Source organism: Marmota marmota, unplaced genomic scaffold, assembly GCF_001458135.2.
Source record: "Marmota marmota marmota unplaced genomic scaffold, marMar, whole genome shotgun sequence".
In the NCBI taxonomy this organism is placed as follows: Eukaryota; Metazoa; Chordata; class Mammalia; order Rodentia; family Sciuridae; genus Marmota; species Marmota marmota.
In genome coordinates this window covers 15,770,828-15,784,149 of record NW_025999869.1, presented here as the reverse complement: position 1 = coordinate 15,784,149, position 13,322 = coordinate 15,770,828, and the positions used below count along the sequence as shown (strand labels likewise).

The 13,322-nt window shown below is 39.4% G+C and overlaps 1 protein-coding gene across 1 annotated transcript; it reads left to right on the top strand.

Annotated features, from left to right (window-relative positions):
* Positions 1-5: 5 nt before the first annotated feature.
* On the top strand, positions 6-12,398 carry Lsm11 (LSM11, U7 small nuclear RNA associated). Its single transcript, XM_015492666.2, has 4 exons — positions 6-12; positions 4,612-4,751; positions 6,645-6,728; positions 7,156-12,398. Exons 1-4 carry the CDS (start codon positions 6-8, stop codon positions 7,564-7,566), a joined length of 642 nt encoding a protein of 213 aa, XP_015348152.1. The 3' UTR covers positions 7,567-12,398.
* The last annotated feature ends 924 nt before the right edge of the window (positions 12,399-13,322 follow it).

The window sequence follows — 13,322 nt, the reverse complement described above, 5'->3', positions numbered from 1 at the left end:
CGCGAATGCCCTGTGAGTCGGGCAGGCCGGGCGGGGGCGGGGCTGCGCGCCTTGGGGGAGGGTCTTGGGAGGGTTCGCCGAGGGCGCCGGCCGCGGGGAGGGGCTGCTCCAGAGAAGTGGATAACGGGGGTGTGGGGCGGGTCGCCTGGAGTCTTGGAGGGTCTGCAGGAGCAGTAGGAGGGGAGTGGTAAAGCTGCGCTGGTAATTAGGAGCCACCGGGAGGGTCTGCAGAGGTAGTACGGGTCCCTAGAAGTGTCTACGGGAGTGAGGAACCGCAGAAAGGGTCTGCACCAGTGATGGGGTACCGAAAGAGATGGTGGGGCCTGGAAATAGTTGATTTTAGGGGACATCGTAAGCTCTGCAGAGGTGATGAGAGATTTGGGGGACTATAAGGGAGAAGTTGGGGGAAGAGCACACAGCCAATATTAAGGAAAGGAGAGTGTCTATCTGGGCAGTGGGGTTTGGGGATCAGCTGAAGTGAGGAGAGGTATGTTTGGATAGCACAGGGACATGCTCCTACACAGGAAGTGACAGCTCATTCTGGATGCAAAAAGCAGGAGAAGGACTGCAGGGTCTTGATACACATATATTCACATTACTAGATCACAAGTGCTGGAATGCAGCAGGCATAAAATGCCACTAAAACGCGCACTGCTTTACAGCCACTCTGCCTGGCTGGGTGCAGGACTGTGTCTGTCGGGCTCCTATGACCATATGCGCAGGTTATTTTAAGTTCTGAAGGTGTAAATGGCACGGGGGAATTTCTTGGAGCTTCCTAAGAGATCCTTAGAGTACAGCTGTAAACAACAGAGGTTCTAATGTGTGAGTTAGCTGTTGTATAAGTAGAATAAAAACAGCCCAGGGTTGTATCTTTTGTCATCTGGCAAGCAGTTCTGACATCTGCCCTGTGAACACAGTGACCTACTTAGCCATTCAAAGCATCTGTATCCTGGTAATTAAATTATTACATTATTAAATATCTTACTTTTGAATGGAGGGGTGTGCTATGCAAGAGATTATTTTGCCTCATTCCTAGAAATTGGTTTATTAAGAAACAAGCATCCTGAAAAGCTGTGTGCTGTTGTGGGTGCCTTTGTTGGATGGTTTTCTGAGCCAGAACAGAGCATCCCTGCCCAAGCTAGGATTTACCCTAGCTTGCTTACCCAGCAGTAACACAAATGGCAGTGTGCTTGTTCCTAAAATGAGAGCAGTTTGAAGAACCTTATTTTTTCTGTATATGTTGTTCCTATTAGGTTGTTGAAATGAACACCAAGTCCCAGATTGTAACATTTATTTCCATTTTATCAGTTATTGCTTTGCTGCAGAGATTGTAAAGGGAAAGAAATATTTCTATAAGTGATTTTAGCTTTACTATGGTGTTCTTTACTATATTGGTATGTGAAGACCAGATTTACCCTTTTCCCATGGTTAAATATTCACTTGGGATCAAGATCTCAGATAATGTGCCCTACTCATTGAAAATTCGTACATAGCCCTGTAAACACTTGAGTGAGCCATAGATGGGTTAATATCCCAAAGAGTTGATGACCTTCAGAAAGCAAGGAAATGACAGATGCATGGGTAAGGATTAGGTTTATTGACAAAAAAGTTCCTATAAGAGGTAAGCTTTAGATCTTGAAGAAATGGCATGGTGGAGAAGTTTTATGGGCTTTTTTGTTTGTTTGTTTATTTGTTTGATCAGGCTATTTAGTGTAATTTACCTGTAGCAAAATTCAGTCTTTTTAAGTGGGTTTTGACAGGTGTCAAAACCTCCTAGGTTTGCACACTGACTCCTCCAACATCTATTTTACTTTAGGTAAGTTACTGAAACTCTTAGGCCTCATTTCCTGATGTGTTGAATGAAAACAGTAATATATAGTTATCATTGTCAAGATTAGATTGGTTGACACATTTAAAAACATTTACAATAGTAATGTTCCCTAGTTCACAGGGAAGTTTTCAATAAATGTTAAATGTCAGTATTATTGTTGCAGTTGTTACTTTTAAATTGTCATAATTAAAAGCCTCAAGTCAGAACACGTATAATTTGCTTATATTGAGAGTTGGCTTCCTGTTTTTAGATAAGTGTCCTCAAGCAAATTACTTAAATGTTTCTGAGCCTTGCTCTTATTCATAAATTGGGGTGAAATAAGAGTACCTATGAGTTAGGATTCTTATGATGATTAAATAACATAGGTAAAATTAAACTTGCCAGAGGGCTTGGCTCATACATAAGGCCTAGTCATGGATAATAATGATGGTGGCAGCAATGAAGATGATGTTGTTGTGGATGTGAATTAGAAGAGCAGGAAACTTGTAGTAAACCAATCATCTGATAAGGCTCTGGACTGACCTGAGTTGTAGAATGAGAAAGGACAGGTCTTAATTTTTGAGAATCTGTCATCTGAATTTAGTAATGGCCACAAGTGGAGAAGGAAACATCAACTAAAACTGACCTAAATTTGTAATGATGTAAACCAAGAGTAGTGGCAACAAGGAAGAGGATTTGGAAGAATAACCTTCTTCAAGGATAAGGCTTTTTTTTTTTTTTTTTGTATTAAGTTTTAGAAACCTTTTTCATATCTGGCTGAAGTCTGTCACAGAGATGGCTCTAAAGAGAGTGTGCATTCTGATTTGAAATGGGAAGATCATTTTTTCTTATACAGTCTGCTCTCATAGGTGGTGCTAGTGTTGCATTTTTGATCACACAGGAGAGGAATGAATGCTCCCTGGAATTACTCCTTCTTAAATCTTGAAAGAAAAATTATCAAGAGAGAATTACCAATGTAAGAGCTGAAATACCAAGTTTGCCATTTATGTAATTAGATCAGTTTCTAAGAAATTGAATTGTAGAGAATTATTCCTGAAATAATCTAGAAGTTATTCTAACTTCTAGCTTTACTATGGTGTCGGGAAACTTTAACCCTTAAGGAAAAGGTACTAAAGGTCATACACTAGTTGTAGTGACCTGAATGTTGTTTATAATGCCTGATTTAGCATAGCTGTAACACACATGTAGATATATGTAGACATATGTGAGAGCCCACACAAACCCTTATCAGAGTCTCAAAGGACTTCAAAACGTTGTTAGAAGAGAGGTAGATGATGAAAGTTAGACCAAGGATTTCCTGTTCCTTTCCATCATTTCTGCCATTTTGCCTATGTTTATGCCAATTTTCATACTGAACTAAACTCCTACTTCTCATCTGTTAAGTAATTTTCTTCCAAGAGTGTTTTCTTTCGTTAATCATGGCCGTCATTTATATGCCAACTCGTGAATGAAGGGAAAAGTAGTCAAGAGGAACTAAATTAAGGGCAGTGTAGGACTGCACTCTTATATGCCACTGGAAGCAAAAGAAGTATATTTTTTATTTGTTTTCTTATCAATGACAAATACTATCCAAAGAATTTTGCCTTGCAAATTTAGGAGATCCCGTATATGAATGTGTGTGTTCAGGGAGAGAGGTTATATAAACTAGAGCCAGCATATTGTGAGAGATAAATTAACATGAAAATTTTTTTTAATCCACCTTTTTTCTATGCTCTGAAAAAATAAGCCCTCAAAATAAAAACTGAAATTTAGGCCAGGCATGATGGGGCATGCCTATAATCCCAGTTACTCCAGAAGCTGAGGCAGGAGATAGTAAATTCATGGCAAGCATGGCAACTTAGAATTTGTCTCAAAATAAAACTTGAAAAAAGGACTGGAGAAGAAGCTCAGTGGAAGAGTGTTTTCCTGGCATATGTGAAGCCTTGATTTCTATCCCCAGTACCTCAAAAATATAAACAAATGAATAAAAGATGAAATTTGGATTGGGGATATAGCTCAGCAGTGGAACAATTGCCTAGCATGTGCAAGGAACTGGGTGCATCCCCAGTAACCCACAAAGTAAAAAGCTGAAATTTACAGTCCCACTCTTGTTCCTTTGAATTGTCATATTGTTCTTTTCACCTGATGCTTATTAGCAGTCTCATAGGAGCCCTTTATCTACCAAGTACCAGAATACAACCAGACCTTTCCTCTTAGTATAAATAGGCTATACATTGAAACACCAGTGACTCCAGAGCTCATGCATGGAGTAGCTCAGGTTGGTAGGACCATTTTCTTTGAGAGGATGGCATATGTTTAAAGGCATATGTTTTACACAGTTCATTTCCTTCAGATCTATGAACAAGGTTTTCAGTTCTTGGGAAATCTCAAACTGTATGTGTGGCATCATGAGATTTATGCTGAGTTCTCTAAAAGCACAGAATTGAGGTAGCTGCTGAACTGTACATTTAATGTGGTATTTCATTTTTTGCCTGCAAAAGTTCTTAAATGATGACATAACTTAGAATTAGTGACATCACAGAACGAAGATACATAGGTAGTGGAACATTTAGATGACATCCATACATGTGGTTTATTTGCATTCTGTTGGAATAGGGTCTCGTTTTAGTGTGTTGGCTGTACTAGCCATGTTGCTCATTAAACTTTCCAGTTCCAAAAGTGAGGTTGTCACGTGCATGTTGCCTTGTACTGCTGGACGTGGCCAAGTGATCTTGGCTGTTAATTCCGGAATTAACAAAGGTAAATGTTCTTACTGTACTGACTCTTTTTTCTTGTTTCAGTGCACGAAGGTAGCCCTCTGGGTGAACTGCATCGTTGTATCAGGGAGGGGGTGAAGGTGAATGTTCATATCCGCACTTTCAAGGGACTCCGGGGTGTCTGCACAGGCTTCCTCGTTGCATTTGACAAGTTCTGGAATATGGTAATTAACCTTTTCTTAAGGGGGCTGGAGAACCTACTAAAGAATGAAGTCTTTAAAATGTCTAAAAGATCTGAGAAACCTTATTAAGCAAAATAAAAAAAAATAACTTCTCAGAAGAATTAAAATCTCTATATACTCTTGGACAAAAGCAACAAGTTATTTTTATTGCTTCCTTTTCCTTAAGACGGTGGGTGCTCAACCAGGGACCTATGTTTTGTTCTTCCCTTCCTTCCAGATACTCGGTAATGTCTGGGGATTTTTTTTTTTTTTTTTCCTGTTACATCTGTAGGAGTGTGCTACTGGTATCTAATAGTCATGGATGCTACTAAACATCCTGCAATACAGAAATCACCCCATTTGCAACAGCCACCTGGTCCAAAATATCATTACTGTCAAGGTTGAGAAACTCAGCCTGAAGGAATAATTATTGTATCTATTTAGTGATTTTAAATTGATTTCCTATCAACATTTTTAATTCATTTAAAATATTTATTGATTTCTCACTTTGGCTGAGCAGAAGTGGTAGTAGATGCAGAAGTTTCAGAAATGAATTTCACTCCTCAGTGTTAGGGAAGATGGCTAAGGCTAGAGTGAAGCAGACATTAATAAACTCTGCATGGTGTTTCCTCGGAAGGTGTGTCCCCAGTATTATAGAGCTTACTGTCTCACCGGACATTTGTAGGAGAAAAGGGGTATGTTACAGTAATATGAGGCAGTCAACCAAGAACCACCAGGGTTTTCCATTGTTTCTTTTCCATTTCCAACTTTCCTTTTCCCTGTGCTTTATCCCCATCTGTGCATGCTCTTGGATAATAACAGTAGTTGCTAACATTTATTGAGTACTTGCTGTGTTTCAGATATTGTTCTAAGGCCTTTATTTATTATTTTAATGAATGAATTGTAGGCTTTATTACCGTTCCATTTCACAAATGAAGAATTTGAGTCTAGAGAAATTGCAAGGCTGCTTTCAGGTCACACATTAGTAAATGGAAGTACCAGACTTTATTCTGGGTCTTTCTGACTATTAAAACCATGCTTTCAACTATTATGGAATTTGAATCCTAGCTTCCAGGCTTACACCTAGCTTGACCATGTGGTGGCTGTAGGACTCTGATCCTCTGCTTTCTCTTTTCTAAAATATAGGAGAAAATACTTTATTATAATGTTACCTTTGAGGGGAAAGGACTTAAAAATAAATTTTTTTATGGTAGTAGTAATAATTTATAATTTTAATATTACAAATGTAGTTATTAGCTTATAGTCATAGGGTGATGTACATTTTTCAAAGTTTCTGTCATACAGTCTCACTTGATCCTGACAGTTATCCTTTGAGGTTGATCTCAGTGATGAGATCTCACCAGTAAGGCTGTATATAACCCTGGGTGATCTGTTAATTGCTGTCATGTGACACAGAAACCGAGGCGGGTAAAGAAGCAATAGTATTCCTCAAAGTGTAAAGCTATCCTGCATCAGAATCACCTGGGGTTTCTAGTTTAAATAAAAGGTTCTTGGGCTATTTCCCATACATACTGAATCAGAAACATTAAGAGAATAGATTTGAATTTGTTTTTGTATTTTAATAGGCTTCTGCATACACACACACACACACACACACACACACACACACACTGAAATTTAAGAACCTCTACCATGCAGTTGTAAAGGCCCTTACCATCCATAGGAGAAATTCATCTTCTTACATGGTGATAACAGTTTAAAAATCCTAAGCAGAGGGTGTTAGTAATTACTGTGTTCTTCTGTCCAAGAAGAGCAGAGTCAGGTGTTAATTTAGTTCTGTTACAAGTAGATATTATTATAAACTTTCCACTAAAAGCAAAAAAAGTAATATTTTTAATTCTTCCTCTCCCCCTACCCTTTGAACTGTTCCTTTAGGCACTTACTGATGTGGATGAGACCTACCGAAAACCTGTTCTAGGCAAAGCGTATGAACGGGATTCTTCGTTGACTCTCACTAGGGTAGGCAGTTTCCTCTGACTTCCTGGGTACCCAGCCTGCTTAGGAATTAAGATCACAGAGCACAATGATCAAAAGCTCTATGGCCTGTACCAGGGTCTTCATTAGTTTCTCATCATGCTTTCAGCTGATTTCAAATGCATATGTGCTTCTAACCTGCATATTTGAGAAAAACAAGTTGCTTTTTATAAGGCTTAAAAATCTTCCAGCTGTATACCACAGAAATAAACAGGTTCCTTTTCTCTTGACATACTTAATGATTTATCCAAATTATGGCTGAAAAAGAAAAGTCCTTACTAACTTTTAAAAAATTGCAATGCATGGAGTCTACAGAGCATAATTAAAGAACCTGGCCTTTTTCTGTGTGTTAAAAGAGGGATAGTGAATAGGCTAAAGAGAAGGCTAATGTTTGTCATTGCATTCCTTATAGCTATTCGATCGGCTGAAACTTCAAGATTCCTCCAAGAAGGAAGCAGATTCTAAGTCTGCAGTTGAAGACTCCACTCTGTCCAGATACTCCCAGACATCCACTTGGAAGGTGGCTTCAGTGTGGGGAAGAGAAGACACTGACCGGGGCTCACACAAGCGTTCCCGATCTGTCCCTTCTTCCCTGCAGGCATCTGCAAGGGAAGAGTCCAGATCAGAGCTGTCAGGGAGGACTACACGGACAGAAGGGTCTAGTACGGGAGGTACCTTTTCCAGGGCTACCACCCTTTCCAGGGGCCAATCCCGTAAAAAAAAACGAAAGCCCAAGGTGGATTATCAGCAGGTATTCACCCGACACATAAATCAGATTTTCATTCGAGGTGAGAATGTCCTGCTGGTTCATCTTGCCCAGTAACCAGCTCAGCCCCACTTGAGCTTTGGTTTTTAGAAATAAAGTGCATGAATTGCTACTCTGCTGTATCCTAGTATCCCAAGGAAACCGTGAATTGGAATGCTTCCCTCTGGTCCTGCACCTGCAGAGGACAGAGCAGGCTCAACCCTCTGGAAGACGAGCTCAAGGGGAAGATAGGCCTTTAGGAGAGTGGGCACTTGAGTTACTGTCAAGATAAAAGCTATGCTTAGGTACAAGGCTTCTGATGGGTGTCATGGTCTACTTCATATTCTCAAACCAAATATAAGATCTTCCATTTGACTCAGCATCACAATATAAGCGGAATTCACTCTTCAGAGATTATAGAAAAAATGTCTCAAAAATTCTCATTTTTAAAAGCTTGTATCCTGACAAGTCATGAATTTGAACCTAAGAGTAGCAATGTAATTGCCCCAGAGGCCTGCACCCACATTTTGTAACTGACCTATGAATTTTGCTCTACACAATTCTCTCTTGATCAAGAAGTGAAATTTGTTATCTTTGACTATCTATAAGGCTAGAAAAGTTACCAACTAACATAGAGGTGAAATTTAGATAGGTTAGGTTACTGTGCTCAAAGCAGACAGCAATAAATGCTGTTTTGGTCCCTCTTCCTTGTTGCAGAAAGAATGCAGAACCTCATCAGTCTTCCCCTAACCCAGAGGTAGCCTCTGCAAACAGCATACCAGATGGGACTGTCACATGCTTGTGTGGTGGCTTCTTGTTCTGACTTCTGTGGCATGGTGCTAGTGCATGTACCCTGTGGTATTACCCCGCTGAACATAGTGTGAACTGTGAGCTTTGTGGCAGGAGACTGTGACCTTCATATCTGGCTTCAAAGAGTTCTACATGAACTCAGTAACACACACACACACATCACATGGCTGAGAGTCCCCTTTCCAGGAGGGACTGGCCTTGTGTAGAAAATCTTTCAGAATGATGTTACCATGAATTAAGGGTGGTAGTTTTATTCCCACGTGTCAGGCCAAAGAGGGTCTTATAAAGTACAGTGGGTAGTGTCTAAAGAGACACCTTACTCACAACTTGGCTTGGGTAACAGGAAGCCACAAGACCTGTGGACATTCCTACTTGAATCATTACGTGCTTTTTCAATCAACAGTGCAGAATAGGCTGCATCTTGACACAGACTGTTAGGCAATATTGATTTTTTGTTAGTTTATATTTGTTTTAGATAACTTATGTTCAAAGTGAGAATAAGAAATAACCAACCAATTAAAATGTATGAAAAGGAGAATTTTCCCTGCTGTGTTTGTCATGTCACTTGGATAGCCTTCTGAGAAGCAGGGTGAATGAAGTTTAGGGAACTAGAACACCTGGTTCTTCTGCGAGCTGGACCACTGGCTTACCACACAATGAAAGGTGAGCAGATTTAACCCCTCTGTGCCTCAGTTTCTCCCATCAGACACCTACCTCACAGGGGCATCATGACAAAGAATTTTAGGAAGGCCTTTTACAGCCTCTAAACACGTTTAAGTGCCATGAATAACTTTTACGATCTCTATTTCATAGCTCTGTAGAACTCTATATGTCTTATGAGCAAGGCAGGTGCTACATGAACAAGGAATCTTCCTAAGTGACATATTATGGTCTTGTAATTATCTTTGGAAGGCAGAGAAACTTCAGGAACTGTTTTCCATATTCCCTTCCTTCCTCTGGAAGGACAATGAAAGTTCTCAGAAGAATATCATCAGTAAGAGAAAAGTGACCCTTTTTGCTGCTCCCTCCACATCCCAGCCCCCACCTTTTTCTGATAATTATCAGAAAATATTCCCTTGAACTTTGCAAGGTGTTTATATGATAAAACCAAAGGGAGAATGAGCATCTAAAGATTACACATCCCCAAAGGGGAATTTGTGGAAGTTTTTTTGTTTTATGTTTACTTGTTTTTATTTTTCAATGCATATTAAAGTATACTCTAGAGTCAGATCAGATGCACTAAAGTTTAAAGAGATTCCAAGTCACAAACTCAAGTCAATAATTATCTTTGGAATCAGCCAGTTTAAATTCTCTTCTAAATAATGTGTCCAAAACTCTTATTATCCAAATTAATGGTTGTGCTATTTATCATCAGGCTATCCTGCCTACATCTCCTATGTGGCTGTATTCATCTGCCTGCCTGCTTGTCCCTCACCTAGAAACCATAGTACTATTTTCCCCATAATGTAGATATTTGGAATCAAAGGGAATATAATCAGTTCCCATTTATTCTAGTGCCTAGTTAAATTTAACCGGATTTGTTTAAATATGTGCCAATTTTCATGTTTATGTATAACTTTTATATAGCCACATAAGGATTGATTTACTATTTTCTCCCACATAACAGTTCTAAGAAGATTAGTTTTAAACTGTAAGATATAACCAGATATGCCATATGAGCCCATTTATTTGTTTGGACAGTGATTCTGGTGTTTCATACAAAGAATGATAATTATTTTTAGAGAAGTCAGTTTTTTTAAATTATTGCTTTCTCTTTATCATTGGAGAAATTTTTCAAAAGTAAAGAAAAAATAGGTCCTAATAATATATTGCTGCTCAAATGATGTGATCATCTAAGGCCAGTATAATAAGTTGCTCTGGAGTATGGGGAGTAGCTCAGTGATAGTATATGTGCTTAGCATGTGTAAGGCCCTGGGTTCTATCCACAGCACCATAAATAAATAAATAAATATGTTTTTTAAAAAGTTGCTATGGAAATAACTGAAGTCTTCCTCAGGAGAAGGAAAGGGCAAAGTAATGGTAGGGCACAGGCACCCTCCTCCCCCAACTCACCTGGGATAGGCCCTACATAACTGAAATGCAGAACTAGGGATTCTGGCTTGGGAAGCTCATTAAGAACAGTACATATTTTTGAATATCCAACTTTGGTTCTTCACAGTAATCTCTAGGCACACAAATATGTTTCCAAGACAATTCACAGGACATACCTGTGCAATGGGAAAGGCTTCTTAGAATTATTCAGCTTTATTAGGTAGTAATGAGTGATTAAGAAATTCAAGATATAGTTTCACACTTAGAACAATTTCAGGTGCCGTTCTTTGTACACAAAAGTGGCTCTGTTGCTTCACTCTTAGTAAAACTTGCACTTGGTTGCTTTTTTTTTTTTTCCCCCATATTGGGGAACATTTCTATGTCCTCTAGGGACCATCTTGTGCAGAGGCAGACAGCTTTGGATCAGTTGGCGCCTTATTCTACGTGCATGGCACAGGTCAAGTCAGAAAGCCTGGGGGATATTGACATTAAGGTCTAGGCGCATAGAAACAAACCTGTGCTACCAGTTATTGGTGGATCAGGAGCAGCTTCTGTCCTAGGGTGTAAAGGTGAAGCAGTACCTGCAGAGATGTCAGGTCATGTATGACCTGCCCTCAGTCCCTACAAGCCTCACCTCTATGTACCTTTCTATCCCTTGAGGGGAAAAAAGAACTAGAAACCTAACTTGATACAGAATGGACATTTGTATTTCTATTTGCACTACTTCTTTAGCAGCTCACATGGGCAAAGTCATGAAATAGAATTGATTCTATAAATTGTTTAAATTTCCTCTAAATTTTGCCTTTAGGAAAAAAATTAAAATTCCTTTAAGACAGCTAGCTGTCATTGGTGCTGCCCCAGAACTTTCTTTTATGTGTTTTTTTCTGAATGAAATGATTGCTGTGGGAAGGTCAGGGTTCATATAAAAGAAGAGTATCATGGTACAAATATAATAGTTTTGCAGCTGTTTCAATTTTTCTTTTCCTGTACCAGATACATAGTGCAGCCAGCCTCATTTCAGTAACTTATGTTCACCAATCTGTGTTTCTCTTCTCCCAGAAGGCCTTTCTTAATGGTTGTAAAGCAGAAGCATCTTATCTGAGCCCATGTTGCAAAGGTGGGCAGTCTGTCATTACTTTCTGGCAAGTTGAGCTGATGGATTTAAGATAAGCCTTTGGGGTTCCTGTCACCATTTTCTGGCCTCTGAAGAAGGGTTGGGCCTCCTTTACTCTTAGTGTTTTGAGTATTTTTCAAATGTTTGTAAGTTCTCTTGCACTCTTCTAATAAAAATGAAAGCTCTCTGTCAAGAAATGGCTGTGGATGGCTCAGAGATCTAGGAAAAGAAACATAAGTACACCTGAGACTTTCAGTTGGTTTTTTATTTATTTAGAATAAAAAGTAGTTTGATAAGCTACCGGAGTTACTGCTTCTTTAAAAACACTCTGAAAAGATAGGAACTGTCCCTTAGGAAAGCTATAAAAGCTATTCCCAATACATTGCAATTGCTTTTGATTTTTTAGTCCTTTGGAGCAAGTATCTGATGTTATGTCTGATGTTATGTTTTTAGAGCTGTGAAGAAAATGTCTGAAAAAATTTAGGAGTATTATTTAAACTCTGATTATCTGGCTGTATTAGGTGGAGTTAGGTTTTGGGGCAGCTACTCACTTCTTTTCCTGTTGTCCTGACAATAAAGCAGATAGTAAACCATGTCTTTAAAAGTGATTTTCTTATTTCATCTGACATCTGAAGACATCAGCCTTCTATTGGGAAACCCTGGGGATTCCCCTGTACACCATAACTTATTAATGCTTTTTAGACAAGGCTGAAGCAGGATGACTCTATGTGTTCGTAGTTTCAGTATTCATATACCAGCTGCTAAATGAAAAACCATAAGTGTAGTCTCATCTTTATATTGCTTCTAATTGTTAATTGAAACCCTTCCTGTTTGGGAAGGATTGCTGCTAATAACATCAGTTTGCAATGTTAAGCTTTAGGTATGTGTCATATGGGAGTCTGGAAACTGTAATAAATATGATTGATTTAATGTACTGGCTGCTTTGTCTCTGCTGATTTTGAGGGGCAGTGGGAGGAGTCAGGGAAGTCCATTCCCAAGAGCAGATGCCTATCTGGAAGAGTAAAGAAAGCATCTGGAGCCTTCTGCGGTCTCATTGTGACTTTGTGCCTTTTCTGTACTATAGCACACACATCTAGATCACCACTCTCAAGGTAGGTTTTTTCCTCCCTCCAAGTTTATTTGAAGTTCATGCTTAGAAAAGGAACTTGGCCCATGTTATGAAATTTCTCTTCCAAGCCCCATGCAAGGGTAACTTCCCTTAGAATATATTGTGCTTATTGGCATTAATCTATTATTTTCATTATCTGCTGAGATCACCATCAATTTTGCTCCTGAGTATTTTAGCACATTCGCCTAACAGATCCTCTGTTTTACAGAAATATGTAAACTTGCCCCAGCTTTCCTCTGTGCACATACAGGAAGCTGAGCTGCCCAGAGATTTGCCACATTGATTACTTGATCTCTTCTGTGTGCTTCCAGAACTAAGTCACCTGGTAAGGTGAGCAAGTAAAAACAACATTGATTGTTAGACAAGAAACCCACCTGAGAGGACAGGCTTGGGCTCAGCTGATCCCCTGACCTTTCCAACCACCACAGTGGAGGAGGCAAGACCCACAGGTTCTAGGTCTGGTCCTTGCTTATTTGTTTTATATCTTCAAGACTTCTGATAAAAGGAGAATGTTCTCATGGATCAAAATAAGGCACAATAGACAGCTGACTTGAAATTTCAGGTATACAGTGAGGCTTAAATATTGGCAAGGGAGTGGAGGCCCATGGAATAAGACACATTTCTCTCTCCTGTACTTCCTGGATAGAAGTGGCAAGAAACAAAAACTTCCTTGCCAATCATTTCTCCTTGGATATAATGAGGCATTTTCCAGTCTGCTTAGTTGCCACT